The 24,609-nt window shown below is 51.4% G+C and overlaps 1 protein-coding gene across 1 annotated transcript in view; it reads right to left on the bottom strand.

Moving 5' to 3' along the window:
• The window catches only part of NEURL1 (neuralized E3 ubiquitin protein ligase 1), a 37,553-nt gene that overhangs the window by 3,324 nt on the left and 9,620 nt on the right, over positions 1–24,609 (bottom strand). Inside the window, exons 2-4 of the mRNA XM_010356212.2 lie at positions 18,326–18,567; positions 17,631–17,952; positions 4,025–4,714 (exon numbers count right to left, since the gene is read on the bottom strand). Coding sequence (XP_010354514.1) covers positions 4,025–4,714; positions 17,631–17,952; positions 18,326–18,567 — 1,254 coding nt within the window. The remainder of the gene's footprint in view (positions 1–4,024; positions 4,715–17,630; positions 17,953–18,325; positions 18,568–24,609) is intronic.

Consider the following 24,609-nt stretch of genomic DNA (forward strand, 5'->3'; position numbering starts at 1 on the left):
CCCACGTATGCTTTCTGCAAAGCTTCCTGGGCCGGAGCATGTACGTTACCATCTCCCCTGCCCCGCAACCTCACCCTCCTATTCAGAGCCCTGCACTCCTCACCACTGTCCCCAGATATCACCCACCTTTTCTGCATGGCACCTCTGAAATGCCTTTGCCTTCACCCTTTCCCACCTTGTTCTGATCGTAGATTCTCTCCTCCTCTCCTTCCTCCTTCCATCACTCACTTCCTCTCCTTTTTATATATATATATATTTTTTCAGACGTAGTCTCGCTCTGTCACCAGGCTGGAGTGCGGTGGCATGACCTCGGCTCACTGCAATCTCCACCTCCCAGGTTCAAGGGATTCTCCTGCCTCAGCCTCCTGAATAGTTGGGATCACAGGCACATGCCAACATACCCAGCTAATTTTTTTGTATTTTTAGTAGAGACAGGGTTTCACCATGTTGGCCAAGATGGTCTCGATCTCCTCACCTCATGATCTGCCTGCCTCAGCTCCCAAAGTGCTGGGATTGCAGGCGTGAGTCACCACGCCTGGCCTTCCTCTCCTTTTTAACAATCCATGCCTATCTCTTTCCCTCCTTCCTTCTTTCTTCCCTTCAACATATCCTTACCGAGGACCTACCAGGCACCAGGCCCTGTGCAGACAGAAAGCTGGAAACAGCCCCTGCCTTCAAAGAGCTGGCTGTCCAGGAAGCCTCTGGGGGCTGTCCTCAAACTCCTTCCTCCGGGCCACCCTGACTACCCCCAGACCACATTACTCCCTCAAGTACACACACACACACGCACTACAGACATATTACTATACAACCACAAAGGCTGGGGTATTATTTGTTCTGTGCGCAGGACTCCAGTTTTGTTTCTCCAGTAAAACCATGAGCTTTCTTTTTTTTTTTATTTTTTGAGAGGGAGTCTTACTCTGTCACCCAGGCTGGAGTGCAGTGGCGCCATCTCGGCTCACTGCAAGCTCCACCTCCTGGGTTCACACCATTCTCCTACCTCAGCCTCCTGAGTAACTGGGATTACAGGTGCCCGCCACCACGCCTGGCTAATTTTTTTTTTTTTTTTGTATTTTTAGTAGAGATGGGGTTTCACCATGTTAGCCAGGGTGGTCTCAATCTCCTGATCTCATGATCTGCCCACCCTGGCCTCCCAAAGTGCTAAGATTACAGGTGTGAGCCACCGCGCCCAGCCCATGAGCTTTCTTAGAACAGGAAATCTTATTCACCTGTGACTCTCCCATATATCCTAACATAATGCCCTGCACACACCTAAGTGCCCAAAGAGATCTTTTTTATCTGTAGTTATTCTAATTCATTTAGTGATATTATTATTTCTAAGGATATTCAATAGATGCCCACAGGGTTTCTCTTACTGTGTTGATATTTTTCCAAGTTAATTATCATCTCCTTCTTTCAGGAATTCACAACTCCTATTTACTTTTCTTGCCTTGTTGCATTGGCCAGCATTTTTAGAACATCTGTAAGCCATCTCTATTATATTCCTGACTTTCATGAGAATATTTCTAAAGTTTCACCAGTAAGCATGGAACTGGCTGTATGTTTTGTGATACACATGAGTGAAGGAAATAACCTTCTATTCTTAGTTTACTTAGGCTAGCCACAAAGCCAAGCATTCCTCTGTAAGGTTAATAATGACCCTTCATACATTGCCACTGGTTAGTTATTCCTTTGAAGTCAGTCAGGATCTTCCAACACCAATTTGCTGGTTGAGATGCCCAATTTTCCAAACAGATTAGGAGCACTCTGTTGAATGTCTATTGAATTCCGGGTGGTTCTTCTTCAACATCCACCCTGGCCTATCTCCCTCTTGAAAGAGAGAAATCTGGATTTCTTTTTAAGCCTCCCCTTTGCTCCAGTCTAGTAAACCTCTTTGGGCAACAGAAGCCTTACTGGAAAGCTGCTTAGCTATTATTAGATGGTGCTAAGGGAAGAAAGTACCTTACTCTTATGTAATTTCCTTGCCCTGAGGAATAGTATATCCTGGTCAGTGAAATCAGCTTGACTATTTCTTTTTTTTTTTTTTTTTTTTTTTTTTTGCATCCCAGCCTAATTTCTTTTTATTCCATCTTGAATTCTCACCCAAGCCTGACTCATCTGCCTGCTTGCTTGCTTGCTTTGTTTCTCTTTCTCTCTCTCTCTCTCTTTTCTTGAAACGGAATCGCACTGTTGCCCAAGCTGGAATGCAGTGGCACCATCTCAGCTCACTGCAGCCTCCACCTCCCAGGTTCAAGCGATTCTCCTGCCTCAGCCTCCCAAGTAGCTGGGCTTACAGGCATGCATCACCACCACCACACCCAGCTAAATTTTTTTGTATTTTAGTAGAAATAGGGATTTGCCATGTTGGCCAGGATGGTCTTGAACTGCTGGCCTCAAGCAATTCATCCACCTTGGCCTCTCAAAAGTGCTGGGATTACAGATGTGAGCCACCGCGCCTGGCCTTTTCATTCCCTTTTTATTTATGTTTCACTCCATCTTCATTTGGTCTCCTTCCAGAGTTGGAAGTCCCCAATGGTTTTTATATGACTTTGCATGCTCTCACAAACCAACAGCATTACATACATTAACATATGTGTATTCATTTATTCACATGTGCCTGTACACAGTATGCCAATCTCATAGAGTAACTACCTCATGCTCACTCATCTACACACATTATCTTACCTATCAAGCCTCCTGGGCTAAGGTCTCGGCTAGGGGCTGTGAGGCCCAGGGGTCTCCAAACTTGGGTAAGCATACTTGCTCAAGAAAAACAATTCAGATGTCCAGAACCTGTCCAAGGTCTACAGAATTAAAATCTCTGGAGGTGGGGTCCAAGAATCTGCACTTTAATAGGTCCTCCAGGTGAGTCTAATGAAACCAGCTCAGTCTCACAGAGCTGGTTCAAAGACCAGCACTCGGAAAGCATGAATACCTGCTCACTCTGGGGTACAGAGGTACCAGGAGACACTTTGTGAAAAGATTTCTGGTCAAATTAGTATGTAAAAACTGTACACCAAAACCACCATCACCGTCTCCTTAATCAAACTTCATATTAAAGGCTCTGAGAAGTCTTGCAATAAAGAATCTTCCTCCCTTCTTTTCTTAACTCAATACACATCCCCCAAGGCCTTTCAAACCCTGTGCCCCCCAGAAAAGGCAGGTCCGGAACTCTGCTGCCCCACTTCCCTCAAGGCTGCCTACGCGTGTATTCCCCAGAGTCCCCCAATCAGACACCACCCTGCACCACCTGACTACTGACATTCCAACCTCTTTTTCTCATTTGGACTCACAAACTTCCTGAAAGGTGAGGACCTTTATTTCCATTTTGGAGAAATGGTAACCAAGACTCAAAGAGTTAACTGCTGGGAGAAACCTTTTTTCCTCTTTTTTTTTTTTTTTTTTTTTTTTTTTTTTGAGACGGAGTCTCGCTCTGTCGCCCAGGCTGGAGTGCAATGGCCCGATCTCGGCTCACTGAAAGCTCCGCCTCCTGGGCTCACGCCATTCTCCTGCCTCAGCCTCCTGAGTAGCTGGGACTACAGGCGCCCACCACCTCGCCCGGCTAATTTTTTGTATTTTTGGTAGAGACGTGGTTTCACCGTGTTAGCCAGGATGGTCTCGATCTCCTGACCTCGTGATCCGCCCGCCTCAGCCTCCTAAAGTGCTGGAATTACAGGCGTGAGCCACCGCGCCCGGCCTTTTCCTCTCATTTTTAAGTGGTCACTGGGTTGTGTGCTTCTGGATTGTTTATGTATCTGTGAGACTATGGGTTGATCCGATTCTGGGCATCAAACTCAATAACTCGCGCTTTTCCCAGTCTCACCCCCAGGTGAGTCTCCCAGGTGACATATATGGGCTACTGACTAGATGACCGAGTCCCGCCCAGAACTCACCTTAGGTGTCCGTGATTTCTTAGCAATACCATCACGAGCCTGGAGGAAGAGAAGCTCGCCCTTTGTCCCCTACCCGGATCGTCCCCGCCTCCAGGAAAGGCACACGCCCAGGCGCAGTTGCAGGCACTCACCGAGGATGCGGATCTGCGTGATGGTCCCGTGCAGGCCGAAAAGCATCCAGAGTGGCTGCGAGGCGTCCACGCACAGCTGCATGCCAGCGGCCGCGCCATTGTGGCTGAGGTGCAGCTCGCCGTCGGCGTTGACCACCAGGCCCAGGATGTCGCCGCTGTGCAGGGGCCCGGGCACGCGGCACACGGCCCAGAACTCCTTGCGGTCCACCAGGGCCTCAGGGCTGAAGGGCAGGTCGGCCGGCCGCAGCGTGCCGGGGTCGCACGTGGTGACGCCGAAGGACAGCGCGCCGGGCCGCGCGCCACCCGAGCGCGTGACCTTGACGAAGATGGTCTCGGCCACGCGCACGGGCCGGCTAGTGAAGACGAGCGCGCGCTCGTCGCGCCCGTGCTCCACGCGCGCCACTGTCTGCTCGTCGAGGATGCGGACGTGCGCGCCGGCGCGCAGGGTGTGGAAACGCAGGTCGCCGTCGAGCTGCGCGGGCAGCGCGCGGCTGTGTTGCGAGTTGAGTGAGTTCTGCGGGATGGGGCAGCCGGCGGCCGGCGCGGCCTCGTCGCTGTCCGCGCCCGGCACGTTGAGATCACACAGGCTCACCGAGAGGCGCGCGTCGTCCGCCTCGCGCCGCAGCGACGGCCGCCGCAGGGCGGTGAAGGAGCGCGGCCGCAGGCAGTCTGGGAGCACCAGCTCGCTATCTGCGCGGGAGACACGGGGCGGTGTCACCCAGGACTCCCGGGAGGCGGCCTCCGCGCGCCCCGCTGCCCCGGCCCTACGCGCGCACCGTTACAATCCCGGATGGCTAATGCCGCACACGATACTTGTGACATAAATTAGCAAGCACAGTCAAGAAGCGGCACACCAACATGGCACAAGTATACATATGTAACAAACCTGCACGTTATGCACATGTACCCTAGAACTTAAAGTATAGTAATTTAAAAAAAGAAAGAAAGAAAGAAACTGCTCTTGCAGGACATCTGTTTAAACAGGAATAGGTGGGGGGAAGCCGAAACTTAAACCATGTGGGTGCTTCCAAATGCTCACAGGTGCTTGCTATATGCAAATATGTACTTCCTCATTTTCTACAGTAAACGTGTACTCCTTATAATTTAAATTTTCAAAAATTTAACTCCTGGGCTCCTTCGGTCTTATCCCTAGCACCTAGAACAGCGCCGAGCACGCTCTTGACAAACAGTAACCATCGTGGAAAGTGCACTGATGAAGGCCTAACATCCTGGGAAGCCAGGGAACAACCACCCGCCAGCAGACACACACAGACACCCTCTTTGCGTACATTGTCTCATCTAACCTTAACAATTACCTTTTGAGGCTACCATTGCCATGTCAGGACACAGGCTGAGAGAAGTAGATCTATCCAAGATATCCTTTTGAAAGTGGCTTAATAGGGAATCAAACTCATCGTTCTTTTTAAAATCATACAAGTTATACAAAATACAAAACGGTATTTTGTAGAAAATTCAGTTCAGCAAAAAGAAAAAATAATCCCCTGTAAGCCCACCACACAAAGAAAAACATCTTTAATATTTGTATGCATGACCTTTCAGCCTTTTTAAAGGCTGTATTTTGGGGGGTTTTTTTGTATGTTTATTTGGCGTTTTTTTGTTTTTGTTTTTGTTTTTTGAGATGGGGTCTTGCTCTGTGGCCCAGGCTGGAGTGCAGTGGAGATATCTCAGCTCACAGCGACCTCTGCCTCCCAGGCTCAAGCCATCCTCTCACCTCAGCCTCCCAAGTAGCTGGGATGCACCACCGCGCCCAGCTAATTTTGTATTTTTTAGGTAGAGATGGGACTTCGCCATGTTGCCCGGCTGATCTCCACCTCCTAGGCTCAAGCGATCCTCCTGCCTCAGTCTCCCAAAGTGCTACAATTAGAAGTGTGAGCCACCACACCCAGCTGGTTACTTTTTTAGTGCAAAAATTGTGTCATGCTATATAAACATCACTTGTTTTTTACCTTTTATATGTACTACATCACTTTGAAAATGTGATGACATTGAAAATGTGATGACCCATTTCCCCAGAAAAATGCACATTCTCACAAACTTCTGTAGATAATTTCTCAGCATTCATGAACTACATGAAGCCATCCATGGGCAAGGACTCCAGATTAAGAACCCTTGGAGTTTTTTTCAAAATTTTCAAAAATTTAACTCCTGGGCTCCTTCTGTCTTATCCCCAGCACCTGAACACCTCTCCATGCCCATAACTGTTTCCAACACCATATTCTTCTAATGGCTGTGTTATGTTCTACTTTATGGAGTCCTGTAACTTGCAATAAAAGTAATCACCATGTTCCATGAATTACCCCTGCAATTCATTCTTACAGCAGCCCGTGGAAGTGTTCCTGTTTTACAGATAAAGCTCAGCAGCGTTATGACAGCCACCATGTGGCAGATCCAGGATTGAAAAAAAGGTCTGTCCAACTCCCAATGCCGCATTCTTCACTTCCAGACTCTCCTTGTTTATTGAAGCCCTTCTGTGTGAGTCAATCTCTCCAAATTTGCCTGGTGCCACTGTAAGCTGCACCATGGACCGATCCCTTCCTTCAGGCCTTCTCTCTGAACCTCTCCAAGGGAGAATCTGCGCTGTCTCCTCAGGAACTGGGTTAAGGATGGCTGGGGTTCTCGGGTATGACAGCAAACCTTGGGGGATTGCTCTGGTAGGGACAGCAGAGGCCAAAATTCAGCTCCAACTGAATGTAGACATGGTCACTAAACCTCCCTCTTTTCTTTCACCCTTTCCCTGCCCTTTCCAGAAACTGTGTTGTCTGGCCCCCAGAAAGCTCTGGGTGTGGGCCCTTCCCCCCAAGCCTCCCAAAGCTCTGGAGAAGCCTCCTGGGGCCTGGCTGATTGGGGTTTCCTGGAATCATGTTGGCGAGGAGGAGGGAGCCGGCCGGAAAATGTGATTATTCCAGGGAATTGACTCTGACAGTGATGGTGCAGAGAGGCTGGGGGGCTGCAGAGAGGCAAAGGCAGAGGCCAGGAGGGCCTGTGCAGGGGGAGGTGGGAAAGACAATGGGAGAGGCAGAGGCGAGGAGGGCCTGTGCAGGGGGAGGTGGGAAAGACAATGGGAGAGGCAGAGGCGAGGAAGGCCTGTGCAGGGGGGAGGTGGGAGACAAATGGTGCAGAGCTGGGGAAAGCAGTGGGCTGACCTGAACCCTGGGGAACAGCCCCTGCTCCCACACCCCTCTGGGATTCCAGGCACTGGCCCTTGGGAACTACAGAGGGTGGGAGACAGAGAGGGGAAGGGGCAGTAACAGCAGGGAGAAGAGGAATCAAGTCACTCAGATATGTCCAGCCAGAGCTCCAGGAACACAGCTGTCACAGGGCCCACACCACCACCTTAGGACAATCCGTCCAGAGCTCCTGGGGCTGGGCAGACCCTCAGAACAAAGCTCTTAATGGGACTGGATGCAAGCTATCCTGGTCTCTCCGCCCCTTCAGGCGTCCCCTTCTACTTAAACATGCACACTACCAGGTGCTCACTAACTCCCAGGCAACCTGTTCCACTGTGGAGTTAATCTGTCTTTAAAGAGTATTTCCTTCTCTTAAACCAAAATCTACCTCCCTGTATTTAACCCACTACCTCCTGAGCTGCCTATCAGCCCAGTACTGAAGACAATTCTCAGGGAATACTCAGACTTCCCACACACCTTCCCACCTCTTAGACAATGAACAGAACCAGACTCAGTACTCTAGATGTGCACCAACCAGCTCAAGGCACAGTGTGGCCATCACCTCCCTTGGTATGTATGCTATACTTCTAATAATGCAACCTAAAAGTACATTAGGTTTTTTTCAGTAACCAACATACATATACTAGTAGGCAGGACAAGAGCACAGTTAAGTGCAATGAATTTGAAGTCATCAGTCCAGGTTTAAATCCTGGCCCTGCCATTTCCTGTAAGACAAGGCTACAAATAGCTGAACTTCTTGGGGCCTCTTCAGCAGTGAAATCAGCATCTACTGATTTATATAAAATCTGTATCTAATACTCCCCTTAGAAGAGACGCTGTGAGGATGAAAAGGAGTAAGGTACACAGGGCACCTAAATAGGACACCTGGCACAGTCATTAGGTTAATATAAGCCATTGTTATTGGCATGTGAAATGCCACATGATTCAGAAGAAAGTGCATGGGCTTTGGGTGATCCAGGTCTGGATCAGGCCTAGGTTTAAATGTCTGACCCAGCACTTGACTGATGGTTTTTGGGTAAGCAACCTTCCTCCCAGCTTCAAATTGCTCACCTAGAGAATAGGGGTAATAATACCTGCCTTGAGTTGTTGTTGGAAAGCTCAGAGGTAAAGTGGGACCATCCCCAGCACCGAGAAGCTACCCGATAACTTCAGATATTAGTATTTGCTTGGCTTGAGCACAGTCTCAACTAAAAGTCAGGTACACCTGTCCTCAGACCAGGGGCTTTTTGAACCTTAATGCAGGACTTCACATCAGTCATGATGGGTACCCAGGAAATATTCACTGAATGAAATCACCAAAGACCAAGAAGCAGCAGCTAAAATGTAGAGGTGAGAGGATAAAGAAAGGAAGGAGAAACAGTGGAGGATGTACAATGAGAAGAAGGGGGTAGGAAGAGGATCCCTTTAGCCTTGATTGAAATCTTGCTAGAGTTGGGAGGGGAGGGACAAAAGCTGCTGGGAAACAGCTAAAAACGGAATGAATCCCTAGGGCCAGTGCCCAGCCCAAGTCTGTCTTCTCTCCCTCTCCACCCCTCAGGGTCAGGAGCAGCTGCAGGCAGCCAGCAGCTCCAAAATAACCATCCCATCAGTGAGCCCAGCTGTGTCGAGGCCCTGAAATAGATGAAACTCGAGACTCAGGAGCTGGTCAGAGCACCCTCCGCAGAAGGGACGGCAAAGGTCACAGTTGAGTGAGCCGATACCAAGTTAGAGGTCAGGGCAGTGTTTGGGGCCCCAAAGCCATGGGAGAACACCATGGAACCAACCTCAGCCCAGGGCTGCACCACTTGATGGATAAGGCTTAGAAAAACCAGATGGGCAACCTGTCACCCCAAGCAGTGGGGTGGCCCCACATTCGGAAGCAACAAGTTACATAATCGGTGCCGGGACACGTGCCCCCCTACTTTGGAGGTGTTTATGATGGGAACAGAGACGGCACAAGGCCACGAGGAGAAGCTGCTAAGCTGACTCCCCTTGCATGTCCCATCATTCAGGAAAGAACCTGTCAGTCTTCAGCTCTTGCCTGTTCTGGTGGCCGGCAGTGGCTCTACCGACACCCTGAGCCAGAGCAGAAATAAGCAGGCACTGCCAGGGCAGGGAGGTCCCGGCCATGTGTTTCCTCTCCTCTAGGTGGTGCTGGGGGCCCCACTCACCGACCTACTGTGTGCCCAGCCCTGGGCAGGGAGTCTGGGAGAGGGAAGAGCCAGGAGTAAGTGGAAAGGGCAAGGTTTAAGGGCAGGAATTTTTTTTTTTTTTTTTTTTTTTTTTTTTTTTTGATACAGGTCTTGCTCTGTTCCCCAGGCTAGAGTGCAGTGGCAAGATCTAGACTGTCTGCATCCTCTGCCTCCCGGGTTCAAGCAATTCTTGTGCCTCTGCCTCCCAAGTGGCTGGGACTACAGGTGCACACCACCACGCCTGGCTAATTTTTGTATTTTTTGTTAGAGACAGGGTTTCACTAGGTTTCCCAGGCTGGTTTCAAACTCCTCAGCTCAAGTGAACTGCTGGTCTCGGCCTCCCAAAGTGCTGAGATTACAGGCGTGAGCTACCATGCCTGCCCCGAAGACAGGAAAATATTTGAATACAATTTAATTACCAGAGTCTTGGCATCTAGGATTAGACAGAACCTTAGAGGAACTAAGGTACTAGGAAATCCATTAATCCCTGCCCATCTCTCAGCCTGGCTAGAAGCTAGAATGGCCCTAGGGTCAGGAAGTTTACCATCTCCCAAGGCTCCCTCCACCTTGGAATAACTATGACTTAGAAAACCTCTCCTGGTGGGAATCCATCTGTGTCCCACATACCCTCCTTGGGGCTCCCTCTGAGTCTTCTCTCCTTTACAATAAATATCCCCTTTAGGATCAAGATCCCCAGCTAAGGCTGAAGTCCCCTTCCTGTTTCAGAGTGCGCTAGGGAAGGTATTCTGGAAGACACAGGAGTTGACTTGACTTGGGCTGAAGCACAGGAGGGTTTGGGTTGACAGGTGAGAAAACTGTTAGCAAACACCTAGTGAAGAGCAGGAGGGGGAGGGAGAGGGGACAGACTGAGGAGGGCCCCAGGGCCAGCTGTTGCCCAGAAAGCCACCCGGCCCTGCCATACGCTGCCAGCAGTGCAGGGTAACCAAGGTAGGACCTGGGCGTGGAGGACCTCAGGGCAGGCCAGGGCCTCCTTTGAGGCAGAGCTTGCCGTCAGCCTGAGAGTCCCATTTGTTGACGTTCTCACATCCGGAGCACTGGCTAATCTGTAACCAAGGGTCAGCCTGCAGTCGCCCGGCTTGCTGGCGGGTCTCTGCTGGCCCCTGTTTGGGAGGTGCTGCCAGCCCTTTACTGTCTCCACAAACATCCTCCTGCTGGTCCGCATCTGGCACGGGGCATGGGAGGGAGCCGGGGAGGGCGGGTGCCTGGCTTGGACAGGCAAGGGGGTTCTCCACCCATCTCAGCACCCACCTCCACCTTCTCCCTTTAAACCCAACCATAGGAAATTTAGGAGAAACAAACATGTTTTCTGGGCTCACAGAGGGAAGGGCAAAACATCCTAGAATCTCACAGTCACAGACTTTAAGATTCAGAGAATCTTCAAGCCATGGGATCTCATGGATTTATAGAATCATTTGGTCTAGTGGATCTCAAACTTTTTTAAAAAGCAGTGGAATCCTTTTGTCTAAAAGAACCCAAAGCTCTAGCCAAAGTCTGGGAGGTGGGCAGAGCACTGTCCCCTCCCCCTCTCTCTGGCCTTCTCTGCAGCCTCCAAGACACCTCTGTGGAACCCCAGTGTTCCGAGGAACCCAGCTGGAGAACCACAGATCTTGTTCCAAGGAGCAATTTCGATTGCATGGTTTTCCTTTCAGCCTGATACAGGGACCTGGGTTCAAGGCTCCCTCTTCTAATTGGAGAGCTGGTTTGAGGGGTTGGCTTTTTTTTGGCGGGGGAGGGTGGTGTTTTTAAATTAGGTATTCCTTTTTAACCTAAAGACAAAAGCCCTTCTCATTTGTGTAAATGCCTTTCCACATCTGTGAGGTAAGTGGGGCGTGTATAATTATGTCCAAAAAATAGATGAGGAGGCTGAAGCACAGAGAAGCTGAGAACTGCCCAGAGGTAGTGAGTGGCCAAGTCAAGCCTTGATTCAGTCGGTCTCCTGCATCTGAAATAAAGGCATTGTTCCCAATACTGCAAGGCCCCAGCTCCTCCCTCCACATACACCCCCACCCTGAGCCCCCCACTCTCTCCAAGGCCCCCTGTACAATCTCTTGAGCCCAAGAGATGCTAGGGGCAAACATGAGATTGCCTATTTTGTAAGTTAAAAACAGTCCAATACTGGCGATTACATGTGGTTCAACTTTATATATATTCATTGTGGTAGAAAACTAGAGTGCACAGGAACAACTGAACCAGACAAAGCCCTTGGGAGCATCCAGGAAACTACAAGGCAGGCAGACCCACCTTCCCAACTGAATCTGGCATCCTGGGCACTGCCCCCTTCTGTGTACCAGAACTGCCGGGGCCCTGGTGGCCTATCTGTGCCCAACATGCGCAGCTGATCCGTGATGCCTTGAACTCTCGTAAGCTCGACTCTGGAAGGCACAGGAGAGCCACTGTCCCCACTCTTGTCGGGCATCCAGACTTAATAGGGAGATCAGATGGACTCACATCTAGAGAAGCTGGAAGGTAATGTAGCCCAAGCTCCTGGGTTCAAATCCCAGCTCCACCAACTGCCAGCTGTGTGACCTTGGGCAGGTTATCAGACCTCTCTGAGCCTCTGTTCCTTATCTACAAAATGGGCACAATAATACCTTCCTTTATATACAAAGAGGATATATGCTGTATCTTTAAAGAGCAGGACAATACATGACTCAGAGCTGCTTATACCACTTAGGTCTCCATGTGCCGATGGTCAGGAGGAGGAAGGGTCATTTTGAATGTGGGAGGTCTGGGAAAGCTTCCTGGTGGAGGGGAGGGTTTGGTGTGGGGCAGTGATATAGCTGGCAGAATTTGGGGTAAGCAGAAAGGAAGTGCCAGAAGAGCCTCTGAAGCAGAAGGAAGAGCAGGATTTTTCTTAATCAAAAAGAAGTGAAAATCATCAAAGAGGAAAAAATCATGATCGGCAGCCTCAGCCGTTTCCCCCAGCCCAAGAGCTGGCTCCGGCTCCTTAAACTAATATTTGCCTCTTGGCCCCTGGCAGCCGCAGCTGAGGGTAAACATTGGTTTAGCTGGGAAGCGGAAGGCCCAGATGGCAGTGTGGTTCTCAGCTGGGGATCAATCATACTCAGCGCCTCCAAGCTGAGGCACGCCCTGGATAGAGGACCTGACCCAAGCCCCTATCTCCCGGGGGCCTGGAGAACCCACCCAGCAGCACGTGGACCTTGGAAGCCCACCCTAAGAGTCTCCACACAGCTCTCTCCTCAGTAGGCAGGCGTGGGTCTTTTACCAAGACCTGGGAACCTGTGCATGGCAAGGGATGGAATAGAATGCATAAGCCCTCAGGAGCTCCCACCCCATCCCCTCCTAGAACCCTCCCGGACCCAGCCCCACCATTTAGAGGTGTTGATAGCCTTCTCCCTCTGACCTTACTCCCAGATCAGCCTGAGAGATCTGGGTTCCAGGCCTGGTGGGGCTGATGAGCAGCTGGGAGAGTTTGGGCAGGCCCCTCCCCATCTCCAGGTCTCGTACTTCTCCACTGTCAAGCAGCCAGTCCGTCTTACTGAACAACTTGACAGCACAAAAGCTGCTGGAAGCTTTCAGCTCTCATGGCTCTCTCCCTTGTGATGCATACACATACCCACACCTGTGCACACCCCTCACCTCCACAAGTCACCCACTACCTCTCCACCTCATTCCTTCCCCTCCTGGATCTGCTCCCCTACTGACCGCCAATTCCCCATCTCTGTGCCTGTGGACACCCCTCCGTCTGACCTAAATTGTTCCTCAACCAAGCCATTTTTTTCACCTCACTTAGTTCCTGACTTAAAACTTGTCTTCTACAGGAAGTCCTCCTCGATTGCTCTCCAGCTGCACTCCCCTCCCACATATACACACAGTTTTACTCTTCAGCTCACACTTGATTGCAGAATTGAACTTGGACCACCTTGCATCAGTTACATGATGTGTCCCCCAGGGAAAACATTATTCCAGGAGAGGGGCTGGGTTTTCGATTCTTCTGTCTCCCACCTGCCCCCACATAGTACCTAGGCTGTGGTGGGCACCGAGGGATGCTCTGGAGCTCCCTCATAAGTGGGCTCTTGGCCCACCAGCCTCCTGACGGGACTCACAGATGCTCTTCCTGAATCGACATTTCTGAGAGGAGCAAGGAGATCTTGAGACACTGGGATAGGAGCTTCTTTCTCCATGTATTAATCACCCAATACAATCTGTGTTTATTTAGTTGCTGGCAGGTCCCTTCTCCCTGGAGAAAGGAAGCTGTTATTCTTGACGATACCCACCTGGGCTTGAGCCAGGGCGCCCCAAAGAAAGATGATCTGCGGAACTCCAGCATAACAGGGAGGAGGGCCTGCTGGGGCTGTGGCATGGGCACCATAACAGGGAGGAGGGCCTGCTGGGGCTGTGGCATGGGCACCACTGTGGGCTTGGATTCTGGTCAGGGCAGGGAGGACCGTCCATTGGGAAGAGACACCAGCCCCTGCCTCCACTCTGTCCGGGGACACAACCCATCCACCCATGGCCTGACCTGCTTACCTACCATGTGCCAGCTACCCTGGGAAGCCTCTGGTCTAAGGAACGAACACAGAGCAGGTAAGGTTGGGAGGGCTTTGACCACAGGCTTCAGACAAAGGGGACAGGGGCAGGCCTGGCAGAAAATCCCTGAAGATCAGACATTGGTTTGGGGGACAATCACCCCAGGAAAGATTGGCCCAGCTTCAGAGCCACCAAGACAGACAGCGACTTTCTTCAGAGGAGAGACAGCAGTGGGGAGAAGGACACCAAGACCAGGGAAAGCAAAAAGGGTGAGAGAATCTAGGTCGAGGGAGAGAGAAAAGCCCAGAAAGATACAGGTGCAGTAAAGGGGCAAGCGATGGAGAGAGGGAGAGGTGGGAAGTGGGACGGAGAGGAAAGAGGAGGCAGGGAAGGAAGCTGACCCTCAGGCTACCTGGGGTAGAGGGGAGTATCTCAGAAGACAGGCACTAAACGAAGGTGGAGAGATCACGCCCACCTCAGGAGATCTCCGGATGAATCTCTGTGTCTCCCTCTCTATCTTTACCAAAAAAAAAAAAAAAAAAAAAAAAAAAAAAAAAAAATTCAGGAGGAATAAAATGAAGGGATATCTTTATCTGCCAATTGAATTTAGGGGCCATAATCAGTGTTTGAAAATACCCAGGGATTATGGTGATTTACGGCTGGGATGGAATCAGCTGGGTCCTTAACCTTATCGGGTGTGCAGAGAGGAGCCTGTCAGGAACTCCAAATGCAACTGAAAACACTGCGTGCAAGCCCATTTATAGTCACAGGGGGATGGGGCTGAACCAGGTCAGGCCACCTGGGCTCTGGCCCAGGGTGGGCCCTTCACATTATTCTCCAAGCCCTCCTTAGCCCCTGACGGTGGGAAGCCCCATGCCGTCTGGTATGTTCCTCTTCATTCCCATGTGCCAGGACCCTCCTGGAACTTGCAGGCCCAGCCCAAGTCTTCTCTTCCAAGAAGCCCTCCTGGCCTCCATCCTCCCCCACTGACCTCAGCCTCCTCTGACTTCCTGCCTCCTTTTATGTTTAAACCAGCTGGAGGGTAATGGGAAAGGTGTTGCTTTTGGCATCAGAACGCCCAGTTCAAGTCAGGGTTCTGCCACATCCCTACATGGGCAAGCCAGGTCTTGAGTGGGCCTCAGTTATCTCCCTGCCAAACGGGGATAAAAACCACTCCCTGTGGGGCCTGCTTCAGAGGGGTTAAATGAGATAACTGGATAGAAACCATCTCGGCAGATGGAAGGCATCCCATGACCACAGCAGTTAGCGATTTACTGGCTTCTCTTGGGTTGTGCCCTGAGTGCCTGCATCGTCTGGAGTGTTTGCTTCATCTCTCTAACTTCCCAGTGAGCCTGGGCTATCTGTGGGCAGGGCTGGGTCGCCCTTGGCCCCCACCCACCTGCCGTTTTCTTCATCTAACAAGGCATCCGCCCTCTCATTCTCCCCCCCTACTCCTCTCCCCGACCCACCCTGCAAATATTCCTCCACATCCTCTGCAGGTCAGGCAGAAGCCTCCGCCCTGGAGAGCAGCCCGACCGAGTCAGAGGTGGATTCTTCCCCATCTTGCAGGGAAGTGGACATGTGGACAGACCGAGGGTCTGCCGATGCTCAGTACTGAGAGAAGCGGCAGCACCACTTGGTGGCACACGAAGACGGAGAGGAGAATTCCGCCCAGAAAGGCTTCAGGGAGGAGGGGGCTTTGGGGCTGGCCTTGAAGCCACAGTGGGGACGGTGAGGAAGGGCACATTTTGCTTAGGGAAAAGCAAGAATGTCACCCCACTACCATCACCTGCCCACCCTCAACAAGACTGTGGCTTTCTCAGGAGCAGAGACTTTGCCTTCCACCATGTGGCTGAGCCCTGGGCTAAGTCAGAGCCTTCACAACCATTACACAGGTGGGAAGCCTGAGGCTCAGGCAGAAGTGGTCAGGTTAGAGCTCAAACTCAAGCGCTGGGACTCCAGTGCCTTCAAGTATGGGGCCCTGAGGATACCAGAGCAGCACCAAGGCATTCACTCGAGCCCTGAGTGAGGAACTGCCCTCCCCAGGATGGGTGGGGACGAATGACAGTCACTGACCCCTTACTGTGCATCAGCTGCTCCTCAAAGAATCCCAAGAAAGCATTTAGCCCCACATTACAGATGAAGAAACTGAGGCCCCACACCTAGTACAGCGCGAGGCTAGGATCTGCCGGTCTCTGTAGCTCAGGGGCATGAACACTGCCCTTTCTGCCCCCGCTGTAGGCACACCCCTTTCACAGAGAAAATGCAAAGCACCTGGGCTCCCTTCTTCAGTTGCTGAGACCCAGATCTGCCCAGTTCCAGGCTCTGAACATGTCATTGTGAATGCAGAAACACTTTTGTTGAGGTGAAAAACAGAAAGTTCCCAAACTACTAGCTAATAAAAACCGCTTCCTGATGTTTGGAGCTCAACAAACAGGCTTCTGACTCATTTCTTTGTTTTTACTATCACTGACTTTTTGCTCAAATAAAGGTGTTGTGGAAAAGAAGAGCTTCACTGTTGCTAGGCTCTGAAGTCAGAAAGGAAAAAAACGTTTTTCAACCACCTTCATGGCCTCTTTCTCTGCAGGGAGCGGTGGGTAGAGATGGCAGAAGGAAAGAGTGTTGCTTGAGCATATACTTGGTACCCGAGACTGTGCTGGGCACTTTACTCACAGCCTCCTTGATGGAACTCAATCTTCCCACCAACCCATTTCACAGATGAGGAAGCCGAGGCTTGTACAGCCTCTGCCTGGAAGCAAAGCCAGTTTGCTGATGGCCTGATTTGTACCCAGAGTCTGCATGTGCGCACGTGCACTTGAGTGCCTGTGCACAAGAAGAGCCAGGTGGGAAGGATCCTGGTCTGGGAGTCAGGTGACCTGAGTTCTAGTCCTACCTTAACCACCAACTTGCCGTGTGACCCTAGGAAGTCAGAGATTGTCCTGTCCTCTTCCAGCCCTGGTACTTGTGCCATTGCAGGGAAGCCTGGCCCCTGAGCATGCCAGGCTGCTTCCCGAGGCTCCTCCTCCTTGCTCTCTCACTCTCCTGAAACAGCCTAACTTACGCTGGGGGCCAGGGAGCAGCCAAGAGTCTTAGCTCCCCCAGTGCCTTCTGCCCCTGGATCCTACCCTTTTATCCAACATCCCTGCAAAAGGCACTAGGGTAGGCTTGGAACCCAGTCTTCTGGAAGGCTGCAGAGCCCAGGGGCTGACAGCTGGCTTTAGAGCTGGAGACTCAGGGCTGGCTCTACCCTTCAAGGGCCATGGCTCCTGGGACCATGATGCAACCTCCCTGGACTTGAGTTTCTGCCCAATAATGGGGTCTCCCTCCCAGGGTTGCTATGAGAACAGGCAAGAATGAAGTGCCTTGCACATAGTAAGTGTTCTATGAACTGTGGTTGTGATGGTTAATTTAATTACTTCTGGGGGTGGTGGTCTTTGAGGTCGCCATTTATGATTGTGAAGGTTGCACTCTGCCCAAGGCACCACCTGAGAGGCTGCAGATAGCAGAAATCACACCCAGGTTCCACTGAAAAGCAATGGGCCTGGAGGAAAGGAGCTCTCTGCAGTTCATGCCAAGGCTCCCAGGGCTGCCCCTGTTCCCCTTGGCACCAGAGAGGGGTCCCTACGCCTGATGGGATTGAACAGTGCCAGGCTGCAGTGCCCAGAGGTTGAGGGGTGTCCCCTGCACCAAGGGGCCAGAGGGGCAGGCACTCACCAAGCAGCTGGACGCCCCGCGTGAGGCCGTAGACGTCCACCAGGGCCCAGAGTGGGTCAGCCGTGCGGACCCCGCTGAAGAACAGCATGACAGCCGAGTCGTTGATGCGGTGGAAGACACGACCCTTCTTGTCCACCCAGAATGCGATGATGTTGCCCTCATTGGCAAACTCCTCAGGCAGCGCCTTGGCCCAGAAGCCACTCTGGGACACCAGGTCGGGGCAGGCGTACTTGGGCAGCGAGTCAGGGTGGATGCGGGACGGGTCCTTGCTGGTGAAGCCCAGACGCAGGGCCCCGCTCCAGCAGCACTGCTTCTTGGTGATCTGGGTGGCAGGGGGTGGCCTCAGCCCACCCTCTTCCACTTGGTCAATCGGACCAAGGGTAGCCCCCCTCAGGTGGACTCCCTGGAGCATCCCACAGCAGCCTGCCCACCATTCCAGCACGATTCCCTCCCAGGAGCCCTCCCTGCTAGGAAGACAGCAAGGGGTTCCCGCGGCCACCGCCCTCCCGGTTCCTTCCTTGTCACACAGGGAGGTTGAGAAAGGCATAAGGAAGAGGGAAGAGGGTCACCAGAGAGAAAAGGCGGGGGCAGGGTGTGGTGGTGGGGGTGGCAGCAGGCAGAGTCCAGAGGCCCAGGGAACGCCGTGAGGGAAGCAGGAAGCACGGGGCGGGGGCGGGGGCAGGGGGCAGGCCCACCTTCAGCCTGACTTGCTCGTAGATGAGGACCGGGCGGTTGCTGAAGGTGATGGCGTTGCAGAAGCTGGCCTGCCTCTTGACAGCCTTGTGGCTGAGGTCCATGAGGATCTGGGAGCCCTTGGTGTGCGGGTGGAAGAGCAGCGGCGTGGCTGGGAGCCCCCCACCAGGCAGCACCGCTGGGCAGTGCTTCTGCTTGTGGTGGCATCGGTGAGAAGTGACGGGGAAGGGGCCCCCGATGGAGTCTGCAAAGGAACAGGCCACAGTGTCAGAGAACTTGACGGGTCCACGAGCCAGACCAGAGTCCCCTAGGTAAGGGCAGAGGCTGGGCATGACCAGAAGTCACCCGGAGCCCAGTTCTTCCACCACTGTTGCCACCCCTTGCCACCATCCTTCTGCCACCATCTCTCACCATCTCCCACTCCACTGTCTGCCACCATGCTCTACTGGTTCACTACCCACCACTTCTCCCCTCAGCCTTCCCCATCACCTTCCACCCCCACCCTCTCCCACCTCCTCTCCCCACTAGTATTTAACACCCTCTGCCTTTCACCACCTACCATGGTAGCACATCGCCTTTACTACTGCCCTCCACTACCACTCACTGGCACTCCACCATCCTTGGTTTGTTTATTTATTTTATTCAATAAATATTTATGACATATCTGCTGAATACCAAGCTCTGTCCTGAGTACTGGAGACACAGACATGAAACATACATGGATCCTGTCCTCGGGGCTGTCACTAACTGGCTCTGTGACCTTGGGGAAGACAACACTTCCCTCTCTAGCACAATGGGTGGCCTCTACTCTGTGGCTCCAAGACAAGTCTCAGCAGCACAGGCAGCGTTAATTAATACACAGCCTCAGGGGCTGGGGACTCTGGTGGGGCCCCCAAGATCCACGCCCTGTCCTTCAGGAGGTGGAGCCCGCCCATCCTGTCATCGTGGGGAAAGAGAACAATGAAGAATGGAGGAGAAGTGGGTGGAGCCGTAGAAAGCCACAAAACATGACAGAGGCCTTCTGGGATGTTTCAAATTTTGGTCCTCCAAGGCAGGAATTTAATGATGCAAAGAGCTCGGCATTGGGCCTGTCCAGACCCTTCCACTCCCTAGAGGAGGAGGAGCGGCTTCCAGGAAGGAGATGGAAGACAGGGAGGGAAGGGAGAGGGAGAGGCCCAGTCCTCCGTCCGGGCTGTGTTGGCTTTGGTCTGCATCCCTCTGTACCACTTTGCATTTCCAATCCCCCTCTTCTCCAGAGGCCCCAGACAACAGTCTCCAAAGCCCCAGGCCAGCCGGACATCCTGTGCATGAGCCACCGGGCCTCTCTAGAGCAGCTTCCTGCCTGCCAGGCTCACTAGGAAGGGGTGGTACGAGGAGGAGTTCACCTTGTCCTCACCAAGGAGACAAGACGGGAACGGCTGAACAGTGCGAGGGCTTTGGAAGCCGTCAGGCTATGAAGGCTGGAAATGCTCAGAAGAGACCCAGATAGTCTGGAAAGGCTGCCTGGAAGAAGCTGAATGGCCTCTGGATAGTGCAGAGGAGGGGAGGCCATTTCAGGGAAGGGGACGCTGGGAAGAAGGGCAGAGAGTGGCACTGGCTACAGGTGCCTTGCCTGGAAAAGATGCCCACTGGGCTCCGGCCAGCCTCAGACACAGCTTGACTTTTGTTTCATAAAATATGTGCTGGTGAAAGGCAACATCACACATTACTGAGGTTCGCATCCAGAGGTAGAAATGGAAGCATAAGAGAAAAATCACCCCTGCTGTGTGGGTAGCTAACACATCGTGGTGCATCTGCACAATAGAATACTACTCAGCAGTAAAGACCAATGAACTACCAATATGAATAACAACATAGGTGAATTTCAAAATAATGATGTGAGTGAAATTAGCCTGTTAAAAACAAAGCAATACACGATTCATGGAGCAACTGCAGGGCTTCCATTCCCTTCAAAACCCTTCCTCTCCTTCCATTTTTTATCAAATTCTAGAAAGTGCAAATGAAGCTGTAGTGATCAAAAGCAGATAAGTGGCCCGGGCACGATGGCTCACACCTGTAATCTCAGCACTTTGGGAGGCCAAATGGGGCAGATTACCTGAGGTCAAGAGTTCGAGACCAGCCTGGGCAATATGGTGAAACCCCATCTCTACTAAAAATATAAAAATTAGCCGGGCATGGTGCAGGCACCTGTAGTTCAAGCTATTCGGGAGGCTGAGGCAGGAGAATCACTTGAACCCAGAAGGTGGAGGTTGCAGTGAGCCAAGATCGTTCCACTGCATTCCAGACTGGGAAACAGAGCAAGACTGTCTCAAAACACACACACACACACACACACACAAAAACGAAACAAAACAAAAAAACAAAAGCAGATAAGTGGACGCCTGCGATAGTCGGGGGAGACAGGCAGGATTACCAAGGAGCACAAGGCAACATTTGGCAGTGTGGCTGTGTTCCTTATCTTTTTTTTTTTTAATGGGTGGTTTTCAATGGTCTATGTGTTCCTTATCTTGATGTGGTAATGATTTCATAGGGGTACACTATGTCAAAACTCATCAAATTGGACACTTTAAACATGTGCAGTTTAGTGTATGTCAGTTTCACCTCCCTGAAGCAGTTTTTAAAACCCTGCTGAGCCCAGCTGCTGCTGAGAGCCTTTCCTCTGGGGCTCCCCCTCCCCAGCCTCCACTCTGAATCCATGGAGCAACTGTAGGGCCACCAATCCCTTCAAAATGCTTCCCCTCCTTCCCACCCATCCTACTCGAGGTCCTGGGGCCCTGGGTAAAGGCGCAGAAAACACTGACTCTGGGCAAATATAGTGGAGACACAAGGGGCCAGAGACCCAGCCCCTGGAAGACATTCCCCAAGGCTCCCTTCCAGAGAGGACCCCTGCCAATCCCAGTGTTGGGTAAGGAGTTGAGGGTGGGGCTGGCGCAGCACAGGCCCAGCATCCTGGCTGGCAGCAGAACAGACAGAGGAGGTGGGGCCAGGAGGACTCTGGGCCAGGGGTACCATGTGCACCCAGGCATGTGGGCTCCAAAAACACATTCATGGGCACACACATACACCTGTGAGCACGCAAAAGTAATCCCAACCCTAGGCCATTCATCCTCTCCTGTATTCCTGAGACCAGGAACCACACACTTACACATGTACTGTGACACACACACGCAGTCATGTACACATGGATGTGCAGAACAATACATACAAAACACACGCCTATCACACACGGGTCATATGCATCAAATAATAGTGGCAGCCATTTGCCAAACTCTGAACTAGTTTTACACACACTTACTGGTTTCACCCTTATGGCAAACTTATAACTATTAAACTTATTATCAACCAATTTACAGATGACAAATATGTGCCTCAGGGAGATTAAGTGGCTTGCCCAGGGTCACAGAACCAGTAAGAAACGGACCTAGAAGCCAAACCCAGCAATCTGACTGCAGAATCTTTGTTACTGGCCACTAAGCATCAAGAGGCCAGACACAGTGGCTCACACCTGTAATCCCAGCATTTGGGGAGGTCAAGGCAGGAGGATCACTTCAGACCTAGGAGTTGGAGACCAGCTTGGGCAACAAAAGCAAGACTTCATCTCTACAAAAAATTTAAAAATTAGCTGAATGTAGTGGTGTGTGCCTATGTTGAGTCCCACTAGTCCCAGCTACTCAGGAGGCTGAGGCAGGAGGATCCTTGAGCCCAGGGGTTGAAGGCTGCAGTGAGCTATGATCATGCTACCACATTCCAGCCTGGGTCAGAGTGTGACTGTGTCTCAAAAAAATTAAAAGGCATTAATAGCCAAGAATTCATGGATTTGGTGTGCTGGATAAATTTTTAAAATGCAAATTAAAAAATACTCATAACCTATAAACTATGAAAAAAAAAAAAAAAAAAAACAAAGATTCCTTCAGGCTGGGTGCAGTGGCTCACACCTATAATCCCAGCACTTTGGGAGGCCAAGGCAAGCGGATCACTTGAGGTCATGAGTTCGAGACCAGCCTGGCCAACATGGTGAAACCCTGTCTCTACTAAAAATACAAAAATTATCTGGGAAGGGTGGCACATACCTGTAATCCCAGCCACTTGGGAGGCTGAGGCACAAGAATTGCTTAAACCCAGGAGGCGGACAGTTGCAGTGAGCCGACATGGCACCACTGCACTCCAGCCTGGGCAACAGAGCAAGACTCAGTCTCAAAAAAGAAAGAAAAGAAAAAAAGGTTCTTTCATGTACCACCCAAAAGCATCTCATGTAGCATACATACAGGGCAATACATTGACACATGTATTTATATGTATGCCACCAAAACACAGAAGTGTAAACCATGTCCTCAGCCCTCCTGCATTCCTGCTGCGATGCAACGCAACCTGGAAAGCCAATGTTGAGAATGGTTTGGCAGTTTCTCATGAAGCGAAAAACTCCTAACATATGTCCCAGCACTCACGCTTCTGGGCATTTCCCCACAAGAAATGAAAACATGACCTGCACACAAATGTACAGCAGCTTTATTCATGATAACCCTGAACTAGAAAAAACTCAAACGTCCTTCAGCTGGTGAACAGTTAAAAATGTGGCAGCTCCATGCAATCACTACTCTGCAATAAAAAGGAACATAACCACTGATACACACAGACACACAAATGGCTCTCAAAAATATGCTACGTAAAAGAAGCCAGATGCAAAGGGCTGTATGCTGTACGATTCCATCTGTAAGATATTCTGGAAAAGACAAAACTAGAGAGACACAGAGATCAGTAGGTATCACAGAAGGAGAGCAGGGGAGAGATTTGACTACAAAGAAGCAGGAAGGAAGTTTTTATGGCGATAGAAGTGTTCCATATCTTAGCCTGGACAACACTGTGAGACCCCATCTCATTGTACAAATAAAAATAAAAAATTAGCCAGGCATGGTGTCTCACACCTGTAATCCCAGCTACTTGGGAGGCTGAAGGGTGAAGATGGCTTGAGCCCAGGAATTTGAGATTGCAGTGAGCTATGATAGCACCACTGGGTGACAGAGCATGATTCGTCTCTAAAAAAGAAAGAAAAGAAAGAAATAATGTTCCATATCTTGAGATTGGGGTAGTGGTTGCACAACTTGTACATTGTCAAAACTCACAAAACTACACACTTGAAAAGGACAAGTTTTACTATATACATATGATACCTCAATTTAAAAGCTACAGCTGGCTGGGTGTGGTGGCTCAGGTCTGTAATCCCAGCACTTTGGGAGGCCAAGGCAGGCTGATCACATAAGCCCAGGAGTTCGAGACCAGCCTGGGAACATGGCAAAACCCCTTCTCTACAAAAAAAAAAACCTACAAAACTTAGCCAGACGTCGTGGTGCACACCTGCAATCCCAGCTGCTCAGGTGGCTAAGGCGGGAGGATCACTTGAGCCCGGAAGGTTGCAGTGAGCCATGGTAGCACCATTGCACTCTATCCTGGGCAAGAGAGCAACACCCTGTCTCAAACAAAAAATTAAATTAAATTAAAAAGTAAAATCTATAATACAACTAACAAGTCACATCTTCATTCAGATGGAAAGAAGAGAGGCTGCACTTTCTCACCACCATGGCACCACCATCAGCTCACCCTGCACAGTGCCTTGGATGTGGCCATCTACCAGAAGACCCCCAGTGCTTGGTTGGGCCTGTCACCCTAACCCTTAAGTTCCTTCCACAGCTATGAAACAGAACAGGGGTTCCCTGCTCCAGCTATGGAGAGAGAGCACTTCGGTAGCTGCAAAGCCCCACCCACTGACTACCATGCCTGTCTTCTGCCAACAGTGTGAACAGGTCGTCGGGGCAGCCATGGAGGCCAGGCCCGCCCTGAGCAGCTATCCTCAGCCCCTTCTCTCTGTACTCAGCTCGCTGTGTGATCATCGCCCACCAAGCCACCTCTGGGGAGACCACTTGAAAACCCTCTCTGGTTTTCCTGCCATGAACTGCGGGCTCCTGTCATGTGGCAGGCCCCAGCTGCACTCCTGACCTGCCCCGCCCTGCTCCTGGCTCCAGGGGAGCCCCTGAGCACCCCTCACCCAATCTACCAATCCTGCCTCAGGAATAAGCACACCTGAGTTCTGTCCTCTCTTGTTCACCCTACGGCTACAGCCCTAACTCAGGCCTTGCCACTCTTCTGAACCAGGGCAGGGGCCACGATGCGCTCTCCCCAGCACTCCTCTAGGGGGCGCTGTTCTCATGGACTACGAGTGTCCAACGTGAAGCCTTCATCAGGGCGACCCCCTCCTCCCCCACTGTGGCTGCTCCTGCTCCTGCTACCCCCT

This window comes from Rhinopithecus roxellana, chromosome 11 (genome assembly GCF_007565055.1).
Source record: "Rhinopithecus roxellana isolate Shanxi Qingling chromosome 11, ASM756505v1, whole genome shotgun sequence".
Lineage (NCBI taxonomy): Eukaryota > Metazoa > Chordata > Mammalia > Primates > Cercopithecidae > Rhinopithecus > Rhinopithecus roxellana.